At 40.2% G+C, this 21,468-nt stretch overlaps 1 protein-coding gene across 4 annotated transcripts; it reads right to left on the bottom strand.

Annotated features, from left to right (window-relative positions):
* Window positions 1-323: 323 nt before the first annotated feature.
* On the bottom strand, window positions 324-21,464 carry MFSD8 (major facilitator superfamily domain containing 8). 4 transcript variants are annotated; one of them, XM_075199954.1, is made up of 13 exons: window positions 21,374-21,464; window positions 20,310-20,428; window positions 17,376-17,461; window positions 16,870-16,913; window positions 16,039-16,279; window positions 15,771-15,884; window positions 15,536-15,680; window positions 12,964-13,022; window positions 11,990-12,095; window positions 11,180-11,314; window positions 10,841-10,944; window positions 5,062-5,297; window positions 324-2,145 (listed from the first exon to the last, which is right to left on the bottom strand). In XM_075199954.1, the coding sequence occupies exons 2-13, from the start codon at window positions 20,366-20,368 to the stop codon at window positions 1,945-1,947; spliced, it is 1,530 nt and encodes a 509-aa protein (XP_075056055.1). In that variant the 5' UTR covers window positions 20,369-20,428; window positions 21,374-21,464; the 3' UTR covers window positions 324-1,944. The 4 variants fall into 4 exon arrangements, with proteins under 4 accessions (XP_075056055.1, XP_075056063.1, XP_075056071.1 ...); XM_075199962.1 differs by lacking the exon at window positions 21,374-21,464 and adding an exon at window positions 20,997-21,161; XM_075199970.1 differs by lacking the exon at window positions 21,374-21,464 and adding an exon at window positions 21,019-21,161.
* Window positions 21,465-21,468: the final 4 nt, after the last annotated feature.

The raw sequence follows: 21,468 nt of genomic DNA, 5'->3' as shown, positions 1-21,468 counted from the left end.
ACATTTGGACAAGTCTGTGAAATACGGGCAGAATATAGTGTGGTCAGATGAAAGGAGAATTGACCTCTTTGGATGCCATAATACACACCATGTTTGGAGGAGATATGGCACTGCACATCACCCCAAAACACCATACCAACAGTGAAGTTTGGTGGTGGGAACATCATTGTGTGAGGCTGTTTTTCTGCACACGGTACTGGTATACTGCATTCCATTGAAGGAAGGATGAATGGAAAAATGTACCGACACATATATCTATTAAGACAAAATAGCTAAACATACAGGTAGATAAAACATTTAAGAAATTGACACATACTACGATAGTAATAAAATTAGACTTCATTGAGAATATATATTTGTACATTTGAATACCATTAATGTATACACTTGCATACAGGGACAAACAGATGACATAGAGCATGTGAAGAACATTTAGTATTGATTTGCTATGAAATCACTAGTGTATTTCCATGTGCTTACATTGTATGGATACATAACACAGCACGTAGAAGAAAACATTATAGATTTAAATATGCATGCCCACAAAGGCAGCGCTGTTGGAGGAAGTAACGTAAGAATTGTTGGACAGACGGTCGTGAGTGCGTACAAACTTCCAAATTTGCACAATACGGTTTCATCCTTGATATTGACTTTTAGGAAGTTCACAAAACCAAATCCAACAATGTGATGTGCTTTTGTACCATAAATCATGATTGTGGGAGCGTACACTCTTGCAATATCTGACCAAACGGTTGTTTATTGTGTGATCTACACAATAATTGCATACGTGTTTACCCAGCTTTTGTGTCTATTAATGTTGTAGTGATCAGACCTAGATAGGAGTATGGAATTAAAATGTAATCAATCCTAGTATTGTATTGATGGTGAGAGCAGGCAATCTGTAGTGTTAGGCTGGTGGATTTGCCAGAGCTTGATGCAATCAGAAGAAAAGTAACTCTCCATCTGTCTTGTGGTGGTAAGCCAGCATCCTGTATCACTGGCCAATCCACGTTCATGACAGGAGTGCGATCCAGTGTGGATAACAGAACATAGACCATCCGATGATCTTAGGAGAGCCATTTTGCCATCCCTTTTGGTATATATAGGTGGAAAGTGTACCCCCATCAGCATAATGCCCTGTACTTCTAGTAGTGGGTGAAGTGCTTTCCTGTGTGTGAGTAAATGCTTGGATACATCTAGATAGGGCTGTATTCACTCCTCATCCAAGTCTATGTTGCCTATGAGCTCGTTTCCTCCCACAGTCCAAAAACATAGTAATATGCTGGTATGTGTGGCAGAGAATTTAGACTGCATTGAGACGTAAAGAGGACAACAAAAGGCTATCCTTCCAATAGGGGCACTATTGGAAGGATAGCTTCTTATTTTTCTCTCAATGCAGCAGGTTTTGCTATCCAGGGAGCACACTACAGTCTAACTGTATTATGAAATTTAAACAGTAATGATAGACTGTAAGGACCACCATTAGAATTATTGCATATGAAATAATATATAGTAAATCATTACTGTGGGAAGCCTTACTTTTGTTTCTAAGAGAATTTAGAATGTAAGTTAATAAAAGAAACATTCTCTTAGAGCTCAGTATTGGTGGCACTATATAAAAGTTAAGAACAAGAGGCCACATAAAATAAACCGTTTCTATGAGATAAAAAAAATATATATATAATTTAAGTGTGAATCTAACAATTGGTAATGTTTGAGCCAACATCCCTTAAATTATGTGCCCAGCCTCAACACACCCACCCAATTAGATGATGCCATATTACAGGACAAGTCTATAGGGAATGGAGGAAGCAGAGGCTAAACCTTAAATAGCAGCAAATTAATCCAGTGTAGGAAATTTTACCATTTAAATTACTTTTTTTTAGATGATCATAAAATCCAGTTCAATGTCTCTAGACAAGTCTTGTATCTCTGTGATTTTGCTTATATTCTCCCATGTCGGACAGAAAAAGCAATAAGTCTTTTGTAAACAGCTGCCAAGTGTATTATAGAAATTGTCACAATTCCACAAATAAGACTAAAGGTCCATCTTGGTCCCAGGTGTGTATAGGTCTCACTGACAAATACAGGTCCAAGTGTTCGGGCTGCACTGCCGGCAGCAGTTAACCAGCCCATATATAGGCCCTACAAAAATAAAAGAATAAGTGAGAGCAGGAAACAATCTTCACATTTTAGTAGAGATTTGACCTATACAGAAGTCCGTGTTTGCATTTCAGTTTGTAATAAGGTGGAAATAACACATTACAGTTTTAGTGCCAAGCAGTAAGTTTAGTTATATTGGACAGCATGAAACTGAAGCATATACTGTAAGCAGCAAGGACTGTTTGTATATGTCGTCTCCAGGATAGCCTTCTACTTTCCCCATACTGTAGTTCTCAATTACAGGTTTTATCCACAATATAAATATTTACTAACAGGTGCGCTGTAAAAATGCACAATATTCGCAAATAATGCTTGTTACCAAAGGCATGCTCCACCAAAAGCATGGTCCACCACTTATACCATTACAAGAAGTATGCTAATTTACACATTGGATAGACTAATCCTCATAAAGCATAAACAGAAAGGGTCATTTAGCATTAGGAAACAATGTGGTCTTGTAGCAAAATTATGCACAAAGGATTCAATTGTCCACCTAGGGCATACATAATTATGCAACCTTTTACAAGATTGTGGGTCCACATGGAAATGCACATGCCACTTCACAGTCCGACTTACTATGAATTTAGGACCACCCCTTCACTAATTTGAACATTTACATTTTTCTTATTAATGAGGCTCGAGCATTAAATAACTAATGAGAGTGAAGAGAGGTCAGGATTGTCTTTACTATGTGTACGTATAGTGCATTCTTTTAAAATTAATCTTGTAGAATTGCGCCTGTAAATGCACTTTCCAACATAACGTGAGACTAGTAGGTGCAAAAAGCATGTTCTTCACCACCTCCAAAATAATTTAAAAATCAAGTCCATGTCAGTGAAAAAAAAAGGATTTATGGCCACCGTCTCCACTCCTTGAATTTCATTTGAATATCTCATTTTGCGTGTAGAACCTATACAGATACCTAGCCTGCATTCAGAAAAGAACACCCCCATTCAGGGCCGGATTTACAGCTAGGCAACCTAGGCACCTGCCTAGGGCCCAGCGGCTCTCAGGGAGCCCAGCTGGGGGGGACAGGAGCAATTTAAAAAACAAACAAACAAACAAAAAAAAAACCCGGCCCCTCCCCCTACTCGCGGGGGGGATGGGGGGTTCCGCTAGTTGAGGAAGGGGGGGGGGCTCGGGTGCCGCGAGTTGGGGGAGGGGTCACACGCGGTTTACATTTAGTGATTGGGGCAATCACATGTTTTGTTATGGGCAGGTGCAGCGATATTCCTTCAATAAAGTGGCATTTTGTTTGTTGGTGGGCGGAGTCAGAGGAGGACAATGAATAAATCACAGGAAGACGGATCTGCAACAGCCTGCTGAAATAAGTGCTGTGTGTGTACTATTGCTGCACTTATAGCAGGTAACACTGCTATATAACACCCTCCCGTCCCATTCAGTAGCTGCTCATGTCATACGACTGCTTTCAGTGCCCTATTTTATACTGTTATATAATGGGGCTGTCTGGTACAGACATACCAGTGTCCTTGCATACATTATACTCAGTTCACGTATGTTGTGGATCTAGCCTTTTTTACTTGACGAGCGATGCTGTAGTGTAATTATGGTTAGTAAGAATCTGTGTGTATTTGGGGATGATTATTGAATCTGCAGCCGTGTCAGTTTCCCCCATTTCAAAAGGGTAATTTACTGCATTTGCTCCTTGTTTTGCCATATCAGTGTAGAAATGTGTCCTCTTGTGTTTATAAAGGTTTACTAAATGGAGATTGAGTGTAGAAATTAGTGTTCTAGAAAAGGGCGGTCCCTTGTAAGTTTGGCTTCTTTTTGGGCTTGTTTTTCACTAAAGGGTTGCTTGTTTTTCATTTCAGAGTTGGCAACCCTGGTGCCGTCCCATGTGTGAAGGGGATGAAGACTCCAGTCCACAGCTCCTAGATGGAAAAAGGTAAGTTGGGGGAGGGGTAGGGTAGTATAGGTGTGTGTGTCCACTGTGTGCGTGTGTCCCCACTGTCTGTGTGTATTATGTGTCTGCGTGTGTCCCCACTGTGTGTGTATTATGTGTGTGCGTGTGTCCCCACTGTCTGTGTGTATTATGTGTGTGTGCGTGTGTCCCCACTGTGTGTGTATTGTGTGTGTGCGTGTGTCCCCACTGTCTGTACGTATATTGTGTGTGTGTGTGTGTGTGTGTGTGTGTGTGTGTGTGTGTGTCCCCACTGTCTGTGTGTATTGTGTGTGTGTGTGTGTGTGTGTGTGTGCGTGTCCCCACTGTCTGTGTGTATTGTGTGTGTGTGCGTGTGTCCCCACTGTCTGTACGTATTGTGTGTGTGTGTGTGTGTGTGTGTGTGTCCCCACTGTCTGTGTGTATTGTGTGTGTGTGTGTGTGTGTGTCCCCACTGTCTGTGTGTATTGTGTGTGTGCGCGCGTGTGTCCCCACTGTCTGTACGTATTGTGTGTGTGTGTGTGTGTGTGTGTGTGTGTTTTTTTCCTTTTCTCCAAAATCTAAATGAGGTCATTGAAAATATAACCTAAATAAGAAAAGGAAATCTTGACTCCACTTTCAGACACTATGTATTGTCTTTATATGCGAAGTTTACAGAGAGTAAGTAAACCTACTACTAAATGCATGATATTTTGCATATAACACTTAGCTGAAGCCCATAGAAACCTGCTTGGGCCCATACCTCCATAAAATTCTGTCTCTTCCTTGCTGGAAGTAAACTAGGGGGCTAACATTTGTTTTCCTCCTACAGGTGAGATGTGAGCCATCTGTACCCCCAGGTATCTGATGGAGACCGTTACTCTAATTTTTACATAACTGCTCAAAGCTACTGCCTAAATATCAAGTATGTATTACAGCAACTTTGTTTTATTTGCACAAGGTTATTGTATCTGCATTTGTGATATAAACCCATAAGTTTCAGAACTGCCAGATCTTACCTGTGGTTTAGGGCCTATGACTTTTGAGTACAGAGTATAAGACATGACATTACAGACAGGATATCCTAGTCCGATCAAAATATCAGATGTGAGGTACTGAGATAAGTGGATGACAGGTGTATAGAAACACCAGGACTGCGTTGCAGGACAACCTGTTGGCTCTACTGTATCATTCCTGGAAGCTGTGATGCTGGAACCCCAGTAGCTTGAGTTATGAATTGTTGTGTTCTGGATGTCTGTGGGCAAAAATAGGTCAGCATTACAGCACATATATAAGCTATATATATTGTAGAGATGCACAGAATCTAGGGTTTGGCCAACTCCTAAAGGACTTTTAGCAAGATTTGGCTTCTGCTGAATATAAATCCTGATCTCCATCTGAATTCGGTGTTCAGGTTAAAGATACTAAAGTTTAAAAAAATAAATAAAAATATATAATCGTTAGGCCCCTCCTCTTTCATTTTAATATGCAAATTAGATTTTAGAACTTGAATTCTTTCCTGCCATTGAGGGACACTATGATCATGGGCACATCCCAAAGCTGCCCTTATGGGTGGGATTGCTCTGATACAGTTGTGCTTAAGACCTTACGCTCAAAGCTAGCATCCTGAGATGTAAGCCTTGTAACCTGTAACATTTAGAATAGGTGTGGAGAGACACCACATAGCAGCCCAGCACAACTGTACAGCCGAAACATCGCGAGGCGCTGCCCACGAAGCACCCACTGCCCTGGATGAATGAGCCTTCAAACCAGCCGGCACTGGTGAAGCCACCTCAATATAAGCCAAAGAAATAGTGGCTGATATCCAGCGAGCATTAGACTGCTTAGATGCAGGCCAGCCTCGCTTGTACACAGCATACAAAACAAAAAGGTTATTAGTCTTGTGAATTGAAGCAGTATGGTCCACATAACATCTGAGGTGGGTTATAACAGAACGCTCCCAATACAGACACACAACACTCTGAAAAGATAGCTAGAAAAAAACACAACCTTACAGGTAATATAACGGGGATGTACCAATTCCAAAGGCTCTTTAGTAAGAGCCCTGAGCACCACATTGAGATCCCAAGGCTCTATAGTATGTACAAAGGGGGGCTGAACATGTAAAACACCTTGAAGAAACGTTTGCACATCTCTCAATGCCAACTTGCGCTGAAAGAAAATTGAGAAGCATGAAACCTAAACTTCAAAGAAGAAAGACGAAGACTCTTGTCAAACCCTCTTGTAAGAAGAATAACAAGCGGGAAAGAGTAAATTGGGTAGTATGAAAATTGTGATTTTCACACAGGTGAACATAAGCTTTCCACACATAGTAGTAGTTTGTGGAAGATGATGTTTTTTTGCCTTAATCAGAGTCTGTACAACCTTATGTGAAAAACCTCTGGCCTGAAGAATCATGGTTTCAGTAGCCATGCCATCAAAGACAGATGACTTAAAGAGTGGCACTAAAGAAGTACGGTGGACTGATGGCCATTACTGGGATGTCAGAAACCTTGTTCTGCGCAGCCAATTGGGATCCACCAAAATGGTGGCTACCGGTTCTCTATTTACTTTTTTTCAATACCCGTGGAAGCATTGGGATCTGCGGGAACAGATACACCATGCAAAACTTCCACAAGATCAATATGGCATCCGTGTACCCCACCCTGCTGTCCCAGGATCTTACACAGAACTGAGGAACCTTGAAATTCAGGCAAGAGACCAGGAGATCTATCTTTGGCCAACCCAAGAGTAAGACCAACTGAGCAAACACCTCCTCGTGAAGGGACCATTCTCCCGGATGGACCCTGGTTCTGCTTAGGTAATCTGCCTCCCAGATCTCTAACCCTGGGTTGAACACAGCTGATATTACTGAACCTGACGTTCTGCCCAGGATGTGATCCATGCTGTCTCCTGCATGCATGGCCAGGGCATCATCATCATCAACATTTTTTTATATAGTGCCACTAATTCCACAGCGCTGTACAGAGAACTCATTCACATCAGTCCCTGCCCCATTGGAGCTTATAGTCTAAATTCCCTAACATACTGTGTGTTCTCCAGGATGATTCAGGTATGCTACTGCAGTTGCACTGTCTGACTGGACTTTCAGGGGCAATCCGGCCAGGATCCTCTGACTCCTTAAGAGCATCCTGTAAATCGCTCTTAGTTTCAGGACATTGATGGGCATTAAGGACTCCTGAAGAGACACGAGTCCCGGAACTAAAAAGGATCTATGACCTCTCCCCACCTGGACAGACTGGAATCCGTGGTGACTAAGGTCCACTACCAAGTTTGGAAGGACTGACCCCTTGTGAGATTTGTTCTTCTCAACCACCACATAACGACTAGCGTGTGAACTGCCTGTCCATGTTAACAGTGGACCTGGACCATTTCCTAAGAAGCTCCCTATGAAATGGCCTGGAATGAAACTGTACGAAAGGTACTGTCTTAAACACAGACACCATGGTCCCCAGGAATTTCATGCAGCTGAGAAGGGACACTTCCCGTCTGGCCAATAAGGCTGTGGTCCTATTTGGGACAGAAAGGACCTTGTTCTCTGGAAGGAACAGCTTCTGACGCACTGTGTTGAAGTTTAGGCCGGGAAACCTCATCTGTTGAACTGAAATCAAGGAAGACTTGGGGAAATTGAGAACCTAGCCTTGTCTCTCCAGAATGTGACCTGTCAGCTGACTGTGCTCAGAGGAGACTCTGATAGTACCTTTAACAACAGGTCGTCCAAATAAGGTATGACTCTTAACTCCCTGAGTATGCAGGAGACTTGCCATAATGGTCATAATTTTTTAAAAGACCTTTGGAGCGGTAGGTAGGCCAAAGGGTAAACCTTGAAACTAGTAATGCTTGTTATAGAATGCAAATCGAAGTAAACACTCTTCCCATATAGGAACCTGTAGAAAGCATCTTTTGTGAGTAAGGATGCAAGAAACTCCCCTTTTTCCATACCAGCAATCACTGCCCTTACTGACCTTAATGAATCCATCTTGAAACCCAGAACCCGAACTTGTTTGTTGAGGGTCTCGATATTTAAAATCGGACGAACTGATCCATTCGGTTAGAGACTAGAAAGAGGTTGGAGAAAAAGCTAAACCTCTTTTTTGAAGTGGAACTGGAACTACCACCCTACACCCCAGAAGCTTCTGGATAGCGTGTCTGCACGCTTGTCTATTGAAACCGCAAGGAAGGCCTGTGGTAAAAAACCTGTTAAAAGGGAATTTGACAAGGTCTATGACATAGCCTCTTGTGACCCAGGTATCTGAGGTTGAGGCCAACCTTTGATCCTGAAACTGCCAACTGGCTTAGGAGCCCCATGTCTGTCCGACCCCCTGACTCTATGAAAGCCTCGTCGAGAGGGAGGATACTGCCCTCTAAGAGAGTCTGCTCTCCTTCCTTCAAAGGAACAAAAGAACCAAATCCTAGGTTGCTTCGTTTTACTATTGCGGGTAATTAAAAAAGAGCTTTTTTTCCCTGTGGAAACCTGAATAATGTATTCCAGTTCTGAACCAAAGAACTAGTCTTTACCAACAAATGGTAAAGACTCAAGAGTTCGTTTGGATACTGCAGGATCGCAACCACAAGGTACACCTGGCTGCAATTATAAGTGCAGAGAGTCTGGAATTCACAGAATCCACATCCAAAGATGTCTGACATAAATAAAAAAAATCAGAAGTTTCCTGAATATGCTCAGTCAATACTAAAATACCAGTTCGAGATCTATTTTCTCAAGAAGACCGGTAGCCAACTGTTCTGGCCACTTTTGAATAGCCTGGTTTACCTAGGCCGTAGACATGATTGTTCTAAATAAACTCCAATATGTGGATCTAAGGAGAAAATCTAATTTTTTGTTCATAATGTCCTGAACCACTGCTGCTCCCTGTGATATAAGCGGACAATAGGGGAATTCTACCACCTTACAGATTCTTTCAAAGGTAAAGGGTAAAGAGATTTAAACTTCCCTTGCATCTGGAATTTATTAATCGGGTTTTTGCCAAGCCTCAGAAATAATTTTCTGAAAGCTGAGGAGATGTGTAGAAAATGTTTAAAAAAAATGACATTTGAAAAAGAAAAGAATTAGAAAGGGCTGTTACATTGGGTTCTGCAAAATCTAAGGTTTGTCAAACCCCCAAACAATCCTCTACACTATAACGGTCTTCAATCTCAGACTCAAGCAACAACTCCCCTTCTTTTTTCCGATGAGAGATCGGAGTCAGAGAAAATAGGTAAAAAAGCCTCAGAAATATGTTGTTTACATCTTATCCTCGTATGGGGCGATAAAATGAGGAAGACAGTGAGCAGTCTCGGCTAAAGATATCACCAGACCAGCCTCGGCCTGGAAAGCCACACTATTGGACAGTGCAGGCTGTGAAAGCGTAATTTGTGGCGCATTTAGAGGAGAAAAATATTCATTTACCCTCTTCGGTCTGAGACATTACCCGAGTGAGTTATACTATTGCATCCATAACAGCCATTGTTTGAAAGTAAGTGGACTTTCGTGTATATCTTTGGCAGCTTCTGGATATTCATTAGCGCCCATTTCTGTTATCCTCTGTTCTACATTACCCGAGTGAGTTCGGCTATGAAAGAAGCCAATGACTTAACCCAAGCCAGTCCTCCTGGGCTGCAGATGCAGTTGCAGGAGAAAAGCGAACACCAAACTCTGAATCACATGCTGCACACAGGGCATCTGGGTCGGACTGTCCACAAGATAATTTATAATTGCAGAAGGCACACACATAATGTTGCACAGCCTTTCCAATGGGCACTTTAGTCTTGGAAATCCCTTTCTCAATCATAGTGCTAAAATTAAAAAAACACATAAAACATCCATTTTTCTAGCAAAACAAAAAATGACCCCACCAACTAACAGATGAAAATACTGCAGTAACCACTGACTGCTGTATATAAGATATACACAAACAGGTCACCTAATTAGACACCTTTGTATAAGTATAAGACAATGAGAGAATAGCAAAAAGAAACTGTGCCATAGCCTATTTTGTTTAAATTCACACCTAACAGATGAGGCAGTCAGCAGGAGTGTAGAAACCCAGGGCAGTGTGCGAAAGCTGCGTCTCTGCTGAAGAAGCACGCCTTTATTTAAACAAACAGGGGTGGAGAACATATTTACTAAAGTCTCCTCCCTGTCAGCGCTTCTCGGAAGTTGTTCCACCCTGTTGTTCACCATTCCGTCGCATTGCTCAGCTGTTCACTCCGTGACGAAGATCTGCTGGGACTGCCATCCCCAGACGAGTCGTTCTCTTCGTTAAGAACGGCTTGTTTTGAAAAGGGAAGGCTTGCGACGCGTGCACGCACCCCACTGCTCCATGCACTTAGAGAAGAGAAGGATGCAACGCTGGCAGAGAGAAGGCTACACACCTCAACCCATGGACCCAGAGTGGAGGAAGCCCACAGGCTAGCCACTCCTTGGGAAGTGGCCTTGAGATAAGCCTTTTTTTTTTTTTTTTTTTTTTTAAATAAAATAAAGTAAGAGTTTAAAAATAGTAAAAAACACACTGGCAGAAAAAAATAATAAAAACATAAGGCCAGAGCCTCTATTGAAAGACAGTCTATTCCAAATGGCCCTAAAATAAACTGAGGTTAGCTCCAGTTGGGACGGGCTATATAGGGGAGCTGCTACACACTGAACAGTTTTAACTATTGAAGTGCCCTAGCTCCAGGTCCACCTACTATACCTCATCATGGTCACAGTTTTCCCCAATGGCAGGAAAGAAAAATGTACATTTTGTGCTTCCATATACAATTATTGGAAGGTTTACTTACCTGCCCATTGTATTTTAGGGTATTGATTTCCCCAAGGCAATAAGATAAAGAATCCAACCCAAATAGTAGCCAGTCCCCCAAGCAGTAAAATACGCTCTCCAGTCCTTTATCAAAAAGCAAAACAGGAATGGTAAAGATATGTAATAGTAAAGTCATCTTCTCTACAAAAATGCATACGTTCAATTTTCAAAATACACAAAAAACACCCTCACAATATGTGACATTGCATTCATTCACTTTACTTCTTGGGGGAATGGAGTATTGCATTGAACACATCACAATCTGAATATATGCTGATCATTCTCATAAGAGGATAACAGTATTATTTCACTAACTTACTTTTTAGAAAGAATTTTAACTGCAATGAACACAATCACTGATTCAAAACCAATTGCAGCTAGGATAATTCCATTGTAAAGCACCGCCTGTGACCTGGTCCATGCAAACATGTCCATTGTTAACGGCGTGGAGATCCTGGAGGAATACAAATAGCCAATTATTAATCAATTCTCTCAAAAGGTCCCCCATGATTCCCCCATGAAAAGCTAAAATTAAAGGCTACCAACTTACAGCAATCTCTTTGGAATGGTGATCGCCATTGTGAATGCCATGAAAATATTATTGTACAGTCAAGACAGCTGTTTAAATTTATCAAGTAGACTACAAAAAAGTCACAGGCTTAGTACATGGAAAAGAATATTTTGTGCATGGAGATAAAGTTTAAGTTCATGGCGACCTTCTTTGGATATAACCCGACTGAGATAGAGGCTCCATGGTAAATGTAAAAAGTGAAAGGGTGAAGGTGTACCCCTAGTTAATTGCATGAAATGCCATGATATGAATATAATATGTCAATGTGACCATTAAGTATTTTAATGATTTTGTTTGTGTTTTTGACAACCTCTTACAGATAGGATTTTAATGTAAAAAATCAATGTTTCCTCTAATGGATAATAGAGAAAAGTACATTAAACGGGTGATGATAGCCATAACAGGAAGTAACTCAGAGCTGGTAGCTGTACAAAAGAAAATCATACACACCCAGATAACAAGACTACATATCATTTTACATACAGTATCAAATCAACACTAATTTTCAGCACTTTTGCTAGTTTTCCTACATAAATGTACAATTTTGCCAGTACTCACGTTTCAAAAAGGGCAAATACGAATAAAATGACGAAGAAGAGGACATTTGAGGAGACAACTGCCACCTGGTCAACCTTCTCCTCATTATCTTTCTCTGTATTTGTGTCTGAAACAAGAAAACTGTAGTAAACTGACCGGAAACACCCGAGGGAACGGTAGAATATGACGTACATTAATATTTAACTGTGTTTGGTTTAACTCAAAACTTTAGAGGCCCTCAGTAAATTTTGACTGAGCGATATTGTGGTGTCAGTAAAAAGTACATGCACACCTGATGATAACAGCCATGTTAGACAGAAAAGATGTCTCTAAAGACAATTTTCAAGACTCTGAAGATAACTTTGTCCATTTTACCCTATTTACTTATTCCTTAAAGATATGGAGGCAAATTTATCAACATTTCCCTAAATGCTGCTATAAGTAGAATTTATTTTATTGCTTCTTATCACAGTGACAAAAACACCTCTTGTCTCAGCTGCACCAATGGTAATGGCCCGGAGTAGTAACAGTTAACTTAGTTGTGCGCATGCGTGAGTGAACAGGTAATGATGCGATACTTGTTAAGTAGGCCTCCCCATATGCAAAGACATGAGAAAGCATTTGCTGAGGAGGACTGTCACAAAACAAAACAAGGATCTTCACCCTGGTGTAAAGTTACAAAAAACCGTACTAGCTGATTTCAAAATAGGCGTCTTTAATTGGTGTGCTTCCCTGGTATATTAAATCAGGTTAAACCACCTCCCAGCAGTGGCTGGAGCACGGCTGGTTACCTACGGCTCACGTCTAATCCTGTACTACCCCATTTGGCCCAAAAAGTCTATTTCCCTCTAAATTGTTTTCCCAGCCTAAGGGTCAAATACAGCAATTGGATTTAAACACAGAAACCTCTTCAAAACCATTTTTCTTTATTCAATTTTGAGGCAATGAACCTAATATGTATGTTAAGTATTCTTTATGTTTAACATGGATAATACCTTCAGACTCGTAGTTTATACTTCCCGTGTGCCTTCCCAGATCATCCACTTGATGTTCTCTGTAAGAAGAAAATACATTTAATGCAAGCTGGGTGTTGGGGCACTGCAGATTTTTCTTCAAAATTATCATACTTAGGGATATATTTACTAAGCTGCAGGTTTGAAAAAGTGGAGATGTTGCCTATAGCAACCAATCAGAATTTAGTTCTCATCTATTTAGTACATTCTACAAAAGGACAGCTAGAATCTCCACTTTTTCAAACCCGCAGTTTAGTAAATATAACCCTTAGCCTGTTTCTGACATTCATATTTTGCATATGTCATATTTGTACTGCATGCAAAAAGGTGAGAATAGCATGCACTTAGTCACACATATTCAGTGCATTAGCCATAAGCTTTAAGTCCCTGATAACAATGTACATGGACATATTTTATATTATATTTATATAGCATACTCTGCCGTGCTTTACTAGATATTAGCCAACAGACAAAGAGGTAAGAGGGCCCTGCTCACAAACTTGCAGTCTACAGGAAAATATATGCTTATGAGTCCACAGATTGCACTATGGTCCAAACATATTGTAACTGGAAACAGTGCCCAGTGATCCAGCCATACAGCAATGTTGCTTTGGAAGTCAATAGGTTGAGTATAGAAAATAATGTAAGTTTTGCGTGCAATGCGTAGAAGGTATTAGTTGCCTAGGGGAGTTAAGATGGATCAGGAATTTGATAAGCCCCTGAAGAGGTGTGTTTTCAGTAAACGATTGAAGCTTTAATGACAAGGGAAAAGTGTTGTTATACAAGGAAAGAAATTCCACTGAGTGCAGCGTTAAAAACAAATCTTGTCCCTAGGAATGTTAACAAGTAATAATTGTGCATGAGAGGCACAGATATTTGGCAGAGCAGAGAGGACGGGCTGGGAGATAATTTTGAGACAACAGAAGATATGTATGTTGGTGGGGTTTTATTCATGACTCTGAATGCAAACATTTTACTATACTCTGTGTGCAGTCTGTTCTAAAAAGTGGTCCGCTGATTCTGCAGCAGCTGCATGGGGGTGAGGTCTCTACCTACAGCAATAGTGACCAGTTCTCCCCTCAGATTATAGGAGAACAGGGGGCTGCAGTAAGAGGTGGCTGAAACCTAAATCTGTGAAGCTGCCTGCCAGCCACGCAGCTGTCACCAGTCAGTGGCAAATAAATACACATAAAAGAAAATAAAGAAATTAAAGAAAATATTAAAAGATTGAACTGAACTGAAAATACCCCAGTTATCCAGTACATTTAGAAAAAACTAAATGGCTCCTGACTAGGGGATACAGTGAGGGAGGAACTCAGATTTCAGTCACAATTGCCCAAGATCCTGAACGCACTTCTATACCCCGTGGTTCCAGTGTACTACAATGGATGCATGAGCAGTGGCGGATCCAGGAAGGGGCGATCGACCCCCCTAGCAGGGGCTTGCTGCCGACGGCTGCACACTGTGCAGGTCCGTTCAGCAGTGACAGTGTGCTGTCCGGCTGCTCTGATTGTGTTTAAAACACAATCAGAGCAGCGAGGCAGTACACTGTCACTGCCGAGCGGACCTGCACATAATGTGCAGCCGCTGGCAACCTTAGAAGTCAGAAAGGGGGCGGGGCCTAAATCCCCCCCCCCTCTAAATCGCCCGGGGTAGAATATTTTTCTAGATCCGCCCCTGTGCATGAGAAATATGCTTTAAATGCCCCAATTCTTTTTATATATATATATATATATATATATATATATATATATATATATATATATATATATATGTGTGTGTGTGTGTGTGTGTATAAAAATACATGGACACACAATATACATACTTAACTCAAGAGTTTGTTGTAGATGATGTAAAGCAAGTGTATGTTTTTTCTTATTATTTTACACTCTTCTTTAAAAAGAAATATTTTTTTTCCATATTAGAGGAGAACTTGAGGGTTCACCTAAAGTGGCAATAGATCCATTACAAATTGATTCTAACAGTAACTCGTGCAGCGATTACTACAGATCCATTCTGCATTAGTATTGCTTGCATGGGAATCTGTCATTCACTGGTGAGGTTTATAAATGTCATCATGGAATATGGCCCATGTCATACGGTGGGCAGACGTCAATGTGTTAAGCTAAGGCAACCAAGATGTATAGTGCATTGCTGGAAATGATAGGATATTTATATTGCTGTTTTTTCAAGCAGTCTCATTTGTTTCACTGAATTATAATAGGGGAGTATCAAAAAGAACATGCACATATCTGTATTGTTCTAAACTTGTATATTCCTACCTTGGTCCTTTAGGAGACATGCATGCTTCATTACCATGTAAAAATGCATACTCAGGTTTTTCCAGCGAATAACTTTCTACTACAGTAGGTATAAAAATATTCTCGGATTCATTATACTGAATATGATATAAATGTATGTCTCTGAAGTGCTGCTACTGAACAGAACGATATCCTATAAGAGACTTTAGAATATCTCATGGAGCTGGGGCCAGAGAAACCCTTGGAGAACCACTCATTGGACGGTTCTGCTACAAAGGAAATTAGGTTATTACCTGAATACTGCAAAGATCAGAATGATGTTCAAAATGCCAAGGAGAGCACCCATGAGGGACGGGGCAGTGTACATATTCAACTGAAGGTTGATGGCTCCAAAGGTCACACCTTGTTCTCCAATCAAAGTAAAGGCGGCCTGGAATGCTGACAAATAGAGAAGAAGGTCTTCTGAGTGCATTTACCCAAAATTATAGGGCTATAACCAAGCCATCTTGCCTCTAATAATATACCTACCAGGACCCAGGATAAATCCTAGAGCTTGAAAAGCACTAATATTTGCCATTGCACTTGTCCTTTCTGATAGCGAGGTGGCACCAGCAACATACGATCGAACCACCGCAACATTTCCTACAGATTAATAAAAAAAAGTGCAAACACTGAATTAAATGATGAATATTTAATTACTTTAATTACCTGATGATGTTTACTAATTTCACAGTTCATTAGAATAATCTTCAATTTCAATACAGCGCCTATAAAACAAAACAAACGTGTAACATACCTGATCCAAAGCCAACTAATGCTCGGGCAATAAGCATATAATACTTATTGTGTGTAGCGGGCACATGCACATAGCCATAAAAGAAGCTGGCTGCCACCAGTATGGAAATGGAGACAACAAGAGGTTCTCTTCTTGGTCTGTGATTGGACCACAAGCCAAACAGGGGTGAAGCAACCATCTGTCCCAAACTGAAGGAAGCTATAACCCAGCCGAGGAAACCAGTATCAGCACTCGGGTCAATCTGAGGACAATGATGAAAGTGTTTAAAAATGATTATTATTTTACATAGACCTCTACCTTTTATACTGAAGGTGAGTAAGTAATGTGGTAAAGGCCTCACAGTCACCCCTAGAGAACTAAGGAAGTTTAAGTCCTAACTATAAATGCTCTCCCTACAAATGTTTGCACCATTATCTGCATTATAAATCATAGTTTGGCAGACCTATAAACATATCATTAGCAGCAAACATAAAACAGGTAACTACAAAATGTTATTTCTTGAACATGCATTTTGTTGAGGATATAATCAAACAATATAGCAGTAGATCAGATCTCTGGCACAGGAAAAACGCAGATAAAAATATAGTTTTAGCAGGAAAATGAGCAAACTAAGATAAGAATAAAGATTTTAATGTGTATTTAGGATACAAACAAAATTGCAATTTATTTGTAAAAATGGCTGCGCTCAACTAGTGACTAGTGTAGCCTAGATTCCTATTGCACTGAGCAGAGTAAAACCACTTAATTACTACCTGGTAGCATCTGTTTCTGCACTATGTATAGGGCAGTTGTGTAAATTATCCCCAGTATAAATCACACAGAACAACTAACCTTTTGTAGATATGGCCAAATAGATGTCACCACAATAGAAAATCCTGGGGAAAACAATATTTCAATAAAGCAAACAAAAGAAATGTTAGATAATCATATATCAATCTCTTAACAGTAAAGGTGACCATATATGCTGTGATTCCTACTACCAATTAGGCTATTTTAGAAATTGCAGCTTGTTGGGGCAAAAAGACTTCTGAATTGTATGTAGATGGAAACGAGATGAAAAAGCAGCCGGACAATGACCATGATCTGATTGTGTGGGCGGTCATCCTCACGAATTGTACCCCTGCACAGTCCCACTGGTCGACACATTCACTCAACAACCAGGATCCTATGTGTTTAGCCCACCTTACATATTATTTTGTCGAGATAGAAAGATATACATATACAAGAAAAAATTGTGTTTGGGTTATAGTCCTGCATGTACAGTCTGGGATAGCTGCACAGTGCACATTGTGCTTATAGAATTTCTGGTTTTATTTACAGCACTAAAGAGGACTCACCTACGCTGCTGAGGAACATTGTAAGGTACATGACTCGGACAGACCACCATCTGCTTTTATGCTGCTGCTCTGTCTCTACAAGCAATCTGTAAACAAAAGACGACAAAACAAGACTCAAAAACACTTTTTTGCATAGTTACCTGTGCACCAGTTTTTAAAACTGTCCCCATCATGTTTCTGGAAAACCTAGGTTAAGATAGGCCCTCAGGAGCATATAAAGCCTTGGAAAGCTAGATCAAGCTCATGGTTTGCTAGTTGTTGTTGGTTTATTATTGTTTTTTATCTTTTCAAATGTAACAGCAAAAATAACACAGAGGTCATAACGAACTTATGATTCATAGTACAAAAGTCAAGTATAAGGCATCATAACAAATAATACAAAAATAACACAGACTGATGTAAAACCCTACGGTCAGCCTACTGGAGTTGTAAACATTATATATGAAAGTAGAGGTAAACTATGGATTTCAAGAATTGCTTGTTGTTGTTTTGGGTTTTTTGTGTCTATGTGTTTTAAAAAGAGAGAGGAAAAAGGTGCTTCGCTATCGTCAGGTAAGAAAAAGCCCAGCGGCAAAGCAGTTATGTAAGAAAATGGTAAGGGGGGGCTGGTAGTGCTAGTATCTCCCCACCTTTTTATAGAAATTAGGACTCAGGAAACTAAAAGAGAGGCAATTAAAGAAGGTGAAATTGAGAGTTTATAATTTAATAACAGGGGAAGGTCTTGATATTTATGGGACATTACTGTTGTAAAGGAGGTACCACGGGCTGCTAGTTGAATGACTGTTTTCTTTTCACCTTCATAACTGACTAAGGAACATAATCCAGATTCAGTAACAATACCAGCCCAAAAAACAATCTCTTTCAAATAAAATGACTGATCTATGCTACAAACTAAACAATACACATAGTAACATTAAGCAATGGGTAAAAGATTATTTGATTTGATGCCAGTGAATATTGTGGGAGTTTTTCTACAGTCTCATAATATTGTCTGAAGATAACAAAGGACTTATTCTCCATCCACATAATAAACTATTTTCCCTTTCTTGGGGGAATCATTCAAAAATATTATGAGTTTGATGGAAAATGCATCTCTATATTGAAGATAATTTAATGGCTTACTATACTATGTATAGTCTTTAAGGTGCAATTGACAGGGTTCTTAGAACATTACTGTAATAAAAATTAATCTTCTGAATGTTATGGCTGTTTTAAAATGGGCAGGAACATAACCTGTAGGAAATCTTCAGGATGCTCACAGTACAGTCATGGCCAAAAGTTTTGAGATTGACACAAATAGTATTTTTCACAAAGTCTGCTGACTCAGTTTTTATTATGGCAATTTGCATATACTCCAGAATGTCAAGAAGAGTGATCAGATGAATTGCAATTAATTTCAGAGTCCCTCTTTGCCATGACAATGAACTTTATCCCAAAAACAACATTTCCACTGCATTTCAGCCCTGCCACAAAAGGACCAGCTGACATCAGGTCAGTAATTCTCTCGCTAACACAGGTGAGAGTGTTGATGAGGACAAGGCTGGAGATCACTCTGTTCTGCTGATTGAGTTAGAACAACTGACTAGAAGAGTTAAAAGGAGGGAAGTACTTGAACTCATTGTTCTTCCTCTGTTAACCATGGTTACTTGCAAGGAAACATGTGCAGTCATCATTACTTTTCACAAACAGGGCTTCACAGGCAAGGATATTGCTGCTAGTAAGATTGCACCTAAATCAACCATTTATCAGATCATCAAGAACTTCAAGGAGAGATGTTCAATAGTTGTGAAGAAGGCTTCAGGGCACCGAAGAACGTCCAGCAAGCGCCAGGACCATCTCCTAAAGTTGATTCAGTTGTGGGATCGGGGCACCACCACTGCAGAGCTTGCTCAGGAATGGCAGCAGGCAGGTGTGAGTGCATCTGCATGCACAATGAGGCAAGACTTTTGGAGGATAGTCTGGTGTCAAGAAGGCCAGCAAAGAAGCCACTTCTCTCCAGGAAAAACATCAGAGACTGAGTGATATTCTGCAAAAGGTACAGGGATTGGACTGCTGAGGAATGGGGTAAAGTAATTTTCTCTGATGAATCCCCTTTCAGATTGTTTGGGGCATCTGGAAAAACGCTTGTCCAGAGAAGTAAAGTTGAGCGCTACCATCAGTCCTGTGTCATGCCAACAGTAAAGCATCCGGAGACTATTCATGTGTCGGGTTTCTGGTCAGCCATAGAAGTGGGCTCACTCATAATTTTGCCTAAGAACCATGAATAAAGAATGGTACCAAAACATCCTCCAAGAGCTACTTCTCCCAACCATCCAAGAAGAGTTGGTGACGAACAATGCCTTTTCCAGCATGATAGAGCACCTTGCCTTAAGGGAAAAGTGATAAGTAAGTGGCTCAGGGGCGGCGGCACAATGTGATTCTGTCAGGTTAGGGCTTCGTGAACAAGGGCAGTGTCATAAAGTGAGGAGAGGAATGGAGGCAAGCAGGAAGCTACACACAGAGAAATTGGGAGGCACAGGGACACCCAATAGCAGTGATGTTAGGCTGCTGATGCTGGAATACTGTGGTGTTTAACACCCTTCTAGAGGATACAAAGTTCATACATCTAGCTTGTTGTTTATTTGAAATATAGTTGTTATTCTTATATAAGGGGTACTTAATGTCTTCTTTCTAAGAATAAACAACAAATAGCATACATTTACTGAGGTTGGCAGGAGTGTGTATTGTGAATGTATCACATACAACCTATTGTTAAATTTATATACACAAGTTTATGAAACAAAAATCATGCAAAATCATTGTTCCTTAATCTGATGTCACTTAATTTAGATGTTCTTATGGCTTATATAGACACATTTACCCCACAAAAAAACAGTTTTTATTCTGTATAACATTTGTTACAGAATGGCTTTTAACAAATATTCATGATCTTACCCAGCATCTGAAGATCTTAGGAGTGTTGAGCGCTCATCATCTTCACTCAGTGAAGTCATGATGCAGACAATAAACAGGCTTATTCACACCATGAATATGAAGGGTATCTGTATGGATGACTGATGGCCAATAAACATATCAGAATGAATCTTGCAAAAGGAAATACACACACACTTGCAGATTAAATGTGTTCCTATTCCATGTTTATAGGCTAAACTAATATAGTGATGCAGATACATGCACAACTATTATATAATATTGCTCAACTAGATCAGTGAGCAATTAAGTTTTCCACAAGGAAACATCGGCACACACAACAATGAATGCATTTGTTTAGAATTCCAGTTCAAAAAATGACCCCAACACTAGGTGTTCAACCAGATTTTTGTTCAACCATATAAGTTTTAAAGTAAAAGAGAGGAAAAGTTAGTGATTCGATAAAATAAACGCTTAGATGACAGCTTAATGCATAGGTTTCAAAATCAATTCAGTTCATTTGCACATTTAATTGTTGCTATCTACAACTTCCCATGTCAGTGTAAATAGTTATACACAGAACAAGAATAACGAAGTGTGTAGAAAATTAAACTGAGAAAGCTATGATTTATTTACACCAATAAACTAATGCAGCTATACGTAGTTACAGTGTGAGAGAGAAGACCCCCACACACAACGATCGTTACATACTGTAAATACATGAACACACAACCTCTCTATCTCCAAGCAGAGGAACAGGGTAAATTTGCTAGGTCACGTGCAAATTTGCAAGCTTCCGCCCTCTCGTGCCATCTTAAGTGTGGGCAAATATGAATACCCCATTCTTGACATTGTGGATAATGCCCTTAAAATTAACAAGTCGACAGATGCGGACATGGAGTTAAGACATAATTTCATGCGCATCCATATATGATTGATTCATATTTCATTACATTTAAAATCACAGTAGAGCATCTGTGAACTGCTCTTAACTGTATGTCTCTACTTCAACCAGACATCTTGTCGGAGCCAACCCAGGCTCCTCCCCACAGAAATAGCACTTATTAATATGCTGCTCGGTTATTAACCTTTATACTGTACTTCAAGGCTATAGAGCAGTGCAAGACTCTAGCGCAGCCTCACACACACACAAACGACTCCGGTGGTGACACTCCCCCCTCCA

Source organism: Mixophyes fleayi, chromosome 1 (assembly GCF_038048845.1).
Source record: "Mixophyes fleayi isolate aMixFle1 chromosome 1, aMixFle1.hap1, whole genome shotgun sequence".
Taxonomy (NCBI): domain Eukaryota; kingdom Metazoa; phylum Chordata; class Amphibia; order Anura; family Limnodynastidae; genus Mixophyes; species Mixophyes fleayi.
This window is presented reverse-complemented; position numbering and strand designations above follow the sequence as displayed.